Genomic DNA, 6000 nt, shown 5'->3' on the forward strand with positions numbered 1-6000 from the left:
TACACAACCTTTTGTACTTTTTTCGCCGTTGCAGCTGGAGCTGTAGTTGCAGATTGCACATTTTAATCTTGCTGCTGGATTGTAGTTGTAGTTCGGTTTCGGTTGCTGGATGGGTTGTGGAAAGCCGATTCAACATTCGAAGTAGTTTATTATTAGTCTCAATAAAATGTTATTCAAAACATTTTGGTGTTTTCCACGCACTTTGCAACGATTTACACCTATTTTAGAATTTTCGATACCTGTTGGCTAATATATTTGCGAAAACACAATGAAACTTTCTCGAAGACGCAATAAAACTTCTCGCTGGATGGATTGCTCATTTCATTTACGCGGTAAAAAACAACTCGACCCGAGTAGATAGAATAGAATGTTTTTGTTTCAGAAGTATTTGGATGAGAGGAGACGGAAAATGAGATGAGAGGCGTCGCCATTTTGTTATATGCTTGCAGAAGTTACTCAATATCCGACTGGGAAAAGGCAGCAACTAATACCCTAAACAATCCATGAGTTTTTGGCTAAAAGCAGAAAGCAGTTGTCAGTATTTTTTGAAACATTTCGATTATATGAAATTGCTTCCTGTTTCTATCAAATGATGAATAGAGAGAAGGCTGAGTTAATATTTTTGGTTCATATAATGAGATGAGAGGCGTCGCCATTTTGTTATATGCTTGCAGAAGTTACTCAATATCCGACTGGGAAAAGGCAGCAACTAATACCCTAAACAATCCATGAGTTTTTGGCTAAAAGCAGAAAGCAGTTGTCAGTATTTTTTGAAACATTTCGATTATATGAAATTGCTTCCTGTTTCTATCAAATGATGAATAGAGAGAAGGCTGAGTTAATATTTTTGGTTCATATAATGAGATGAGAGGCGTCGCCATTTTGTTATATGCTTGCAGAAGTTACTCAATATCCGACTGGGAAAAGGCAGCAACTAATACCCTAAACAATCCATGAGTTTTTGGCTAAAAGCAGAAAGCAGTTGTCAGTATTTTTTGAAACATTTCGATTATATGAAATTGCTTCCTGTTTCTATCAAATGATGAATAGAGAGAAGGCTGAGTTAATATTTTTGGTTAAATCAAATCAATGTTATTAATATTAAATAGCAGTAAAAATTACACATTATTAATATAAAAACAAAATCCTAAAACATCCCTAAACACCATTTTTTAAGCCATCAGTTTGCTATCGCCTTTGAAATCGTTGGTAGGGTACGGCAAAAGTTTGAAACCCAATTTTTTTGTATTGTAATCTTCGGGTCCTTTAACGATGCACAGATTTCCTCCTCCTAATCCAAAGTGAAGATTAGCACACTTATATTGAGAACAGCACTGCCCATCTGTGGTACAGAGACTCAAAAGAATTCTGCAACCTCGTTTGCGTATTTGTGCCTCATTATCCTCAATGTTATCTCTAAAAAGATAGTCAGTCCCATAAAGTTGCAAAGCTATCGAACGTTCGAAAGGTCAAAGTTCAAAATTTAATGCACGCAGATATCTAGCAAAACACTGTTCCTTTGCAAGCCCCAAGTTTTTCGAACGTTCGCTTGCGCTTCAACTTCACTGGAATTACTAGAGAAGTTTAAAATGAGAAAACTTCGTTAAAAAGTTGATTTCGAGTCAAAAGAGCAAACAGCAATTGTTTTTTTGTTCTGCATAGTTGTTTTCACTGTGAAATTTTTGGCGTCACCATTTTGTTATTTTTCAAATTGAACATAGCAACTATTTAAAACTTTTAAAATATATATAAAACGAACAAGTCGAACCTTTATTGTCATTCAAATTGATGATTCACCCCAAAACGTCTCTCATTTTTTTAAATTTTTGTATTGGATCCTGTTAACTAGAGTTCTTGAAGTTCGTCCACTAACTGTATGCTTGCACAACTGCAAAGATCCGCAACTGAGAATGGTAAAAACAAAGCAAAACGAAAAATCATTTTCCTGCTCCCAAATAAATTAAACAGAAATATATTACTTATGACGGGGGATTCTGTATAAAATTTGCCTGCAAATAAAAATTTTAGCCGAAAGACTTAATAGAGGTGCTATCAGTTATAAATTGACAATACTAATCATATGCTTCATACTCCTATTACCGTTAAATTGTTTCTGAAATACAAGTCATAACAGTCTGACATTCCCCGAGAAGTGTGTTCAATATCTCTAATACAAAAATAGTAGAACTTGAAAGCATTATGTTTGCTCACAATTTTAGGCTGATAGTTTAACAAAAAAGAACATCAACAGTTCTGCGGATAGTTTAACAAAAAAGAACAACAACAGTGTTTGAAAACTAATATGCTAAAAATGACATGTGGTACAAAATATGGTGAAAATGACTAATAATTTTTAAAGTTAACTAAAGGAACGAGAACTTGAGTATTTCCGCTCAAAATATTTTAAAAAGACAAAATATTTCGGTGTTAAAACAATGCTATTTAGGTTAACCTTGATTGAAAGAGTACTGCGGCTGTTCTACCAAAAACAGCAATGACATGTGTTTTATCTACGCAACTAACTAATAAACGAAGCGTTCATTAATTGCGTGTGGCAAGTAAGTGTCAATGCAGAACCAATTGTGTGTAAAACCACTGACCTTGATCGCAGTGCGTTTCAGCGCTGTACCATTGACTTTCAATAGTAACCATTACTGAATAAGACAATTAGAAATGTAAATACTTTTGCCAGTCTGCCCAGAATCAATTAAGAAACGTCTCACTCTGTCCCTCTTCTTCGCAGCCTCAATTACATTATTGGTGAACACTGCACAGAATGTTTCACATCATCAGACTGTACATACAATGAACATAGCAGGATTTGAAAATTTAAAATTTTAAAATTTTTAAAACTTTTAAAATGGCGATACTCTCAAAAGCTATTCTCGCCCCAACTATACAATAGATTGGTGCATTTACATCTTTTGCGGTGGAGTCGGAGGCGGAGATCAGAGCCGGAGGTTGGTGGCGGAGTTTAGGTGAGGTCGGAGGCGGAGGTCGGAGGTCGCTAGCGGAGGTCGGTGGCGGAGGTCGGTGGAGGTCGGTGGCAGAGGTCGTTTGAGGTCAGTGGCGAAGGTCGGTGGAGGTCGTTGGCGGATGTCGGTGGCGGAGGTCGGTAGAGGTCGGTGGCGGAGGTCGGAGCCGGAGGTCGGAGGCGGAGGTCGGAGGCGGAGGTAGAAGGAGGGTGGAGGTCGATGTGCGAGTCAGAATTAGTTGTGGTGTAGCACCAGAAGTAGTAGTAATACAAGCTTCGCGCTTCACCCGTGGGGTGTCGATCCCAGTGTTTATCAGTGTATTTGTTTTCTATTTGTGTCTGAATAGTAGACTCAGTGGTCTTCATATTTTGTGTTTTTCAGATTTGATTAAAAGTTGTTTGTGACCGCTTTGTTGCAGAGTGATTGAATGAATTGTTGTGCGTCTATTTGTTTGGCTATTGAAATTGGAAGATGTTAAAGTCTTATTTGAACCTCATGAGTCAATTATCACCTGTGTTGATGCGTCGGTGTTATTTGTTATTAAGCACCCTGAGACAAATTTATGCCACGGGTTGTTTGCATTCACAAAAGTTATAACACTCGACGATGATGTAAAAGCGAAGTTGAAGAATAAAAAGGTGCCGGTAATGCTGTTGCAAAGAAGAGGAAATTTTTTGTAATAATTGTGACTATTCCGCAAAGGAAAATCACCTTGTTACGCGCCACGTGGCTCGTGTCCACGAAAAGAGCATTACCCGTAAACTTTAACTTTGTAAATTTTGTACTTTTACCACAATCTACACATCTATCCTCAAACGCCACGTTCACAGATCTCTTGGCAACCATGTAACTTCATTTTCAAGTAAACAAAAAATTTCAGGTTCAAGTAACCAAGTTTTTTTAGATTCTTCTAGTTGTTTACAGTTTGATTGATATTTTGCAGCAGTTGTTTGTTATTTGTTATTTGTTACTCTATTGTTTACTGATTCTCTCGGGACATTTATTCGATTTAGTTAATTTTAGTTTGGCTATCTCTTGCACAACTCTTCCCCAAGTTAAATACACTTAAAAGCTCGTTCCAGTTATTATGATTTAAAGTTAAATACACTCAGATAGAAGAGTTAAAGTGAAATCAATTTGTTCAGAGAGCTTGTTCTTTCTCCGAGATACATCTACGGGGATACGTCTACGATCCAAGATTACTAGTTTGCTGGAATCGTGAGACGCAGGACGTTACCAGTTACGATAAATTTGCAGATTCTCAATTGAACTCTACTAGATATCCAGGCTGCAGGGACAACATGCATTCCAGCCATCAACCACTTCGCTTTCTCTCTTAATGCAGTTTCCATTGCTACTTTGTCGCGTGACAAGACATGGAGCGTATTCGATTGGTGTCAGGTACAAAGAAAAGGAGGAGCGACACCTCATGAATTCAGGTGATACTGGCTTCGGACCTTCCTCGTCAGACTTAAAGTGTCTTCTCACCTGCAATGGGAAACTGATTGGCATCTACTCTGAAACGGAGATCCGACTCCAGTCCGTTGTGACTGATGAGACATACGTTACTTACTATGAGTTCGGAACCGACCTGGCTACTCGCAAATGCCTGACTGACAATCCATCCAGTCACCTGGTGACCTGTATTGGCAAACACATGGTCGCAAATCAGATTAAGTATAATACCGTGGCTACTATTGAGTGGCTCAAGAGAGAAGTGCAGAAGCAGAACACGGCGTCAAATATGAATCGAATTCAACAGCAGTTAGATGAAGAACTGAAAAATTTGGAAGCTTTGGAGAAAAAAGACGCTCAAGAAAAGTCTAAGTTCCATTATTCTGACTATATATATGCTAACTTTAATGTTAATGCCTAATTATTATCCTGGTTTTATATTTTTCCTTCCCTGTTTGCGGTTCACGTTGTGTTAATCTGTTTATATATAGATATCTGAATATTGAAGAAACGTTTTGATCAGCACCTTTTAACAGATATATAATATCAATGACAAGAAATCAAAACCGTTCATGTCGACCCAGCCATAGAACTGCAGCAAATGTTGTACAACTCTTTGTACTAACTGATATTTCTAATCTTGAAAAAGCCTTGGATTTTAAACATGAAGATCTGCAGCTCCATTTCTTCATTCCGAAAACAGATTGTTAGAGTGGAACAGATTTTGTTAGTTCTGAACAGAGTCGAAGCTCAGAGACTGTTTTGGTATAATTTCGAGCCTCGACTCCTTTCGTACAAAAACTGAGTCGAATAAAGTGTTACTCCTCCAAATAAGGCAGAAACTTCTCTCACAAAAAATTGTTCACAATTCGGAAAAATGTGCTGAGTCTTCCATAATTGAAGTGCTTTTATAGCGATGACAAATTGTTTCAGACTGATATGTTTAGTGAGTATGATTGTAGGATTTTTACATTGGCTTCCTGCTCCGGTTCTGCTCCGGTTCTGAGTTACTATAATGAGTTGTCGGTTCTGAGTTACTATAATGAGTTGCCGTAAAGACTACTACTAATAATAAATTTTGCAAATTAATTCAATTAGTTTCTTCTGTTTTGTTCAACATTCTACCTACAAAAAGGTCAAATCATACAGAAGGAGGGGATTCTGTGCTCGCAATTTCCCGTGCAAAATTGGATGCCTGGCCGACCTCCTCCGCCACCGATGAAAAATATGGCTCAAATGAAGTCTGTCAATTTATTTATAGCAATTAAACCATTTCAAAAAATGTGTATTAGTGTGTTTAAAATGTGAAAAACGTCAGCTTTTCGAAAACGTTAACTGTTTCAGATTTGAATTGTTTCTGACTTACAGCATAATCTTAATCAAAGGGATCAGTAATTACCATCCTTTCGACAAAATGCCGGGCCGGGTTTTTACCCATTTTCCAAAATACCAAGCAGTTGTTTTCAATTCTGTTAGTCAAGACAACAACTTTAACGTGAACTCTGCAAATCAATATGATGAGTGTGACCAACAAGGAAATGATAGTAGTAGCACCATAGAAATCAGGTGA

The 6000-nt window shown here is 37.5% G+C and overlaps 1 protein-coding gene across 1 annotated transcript in view; it reads left to right on the forward strand.

The window, feature by feature from the left end:
- The window catches only part of LOC142338183 (uncharacterized), a 104635-nt gene extending 99784 nt beyond the window's left edge, over positions 1–4851 (forward strand). The window contains exon 2 of the mRNA XM_075387821.1: positions 4121–4851. Coding sequence (XP_075243936.1) covers positions 4315–4851 — 537 coding nt within the window. The 5' untranslated portion in view covers positions 4121–4314. The remainder of the gene's footprint in view (positions 1–4120) is intronic.
- The last annotated feature ends 1149 nt before the right edge of the window (positions 4852–6000 follow it).

The sequence above is a fragment of the Convolutriloba macropyga genome, chromosome 4 (genome assembly GCF_964194025.1).
Source record: "Convolutriloba macropyga chromosome 4, txConMacr16.3, whole genome shotgun sequence".
Lineage (NCBI taxonomy): Eukaryota > Metazoa > Xenacoelomorpha > Acoela > Convolutidae > Convolutriloba > Convolutriloba macropyga.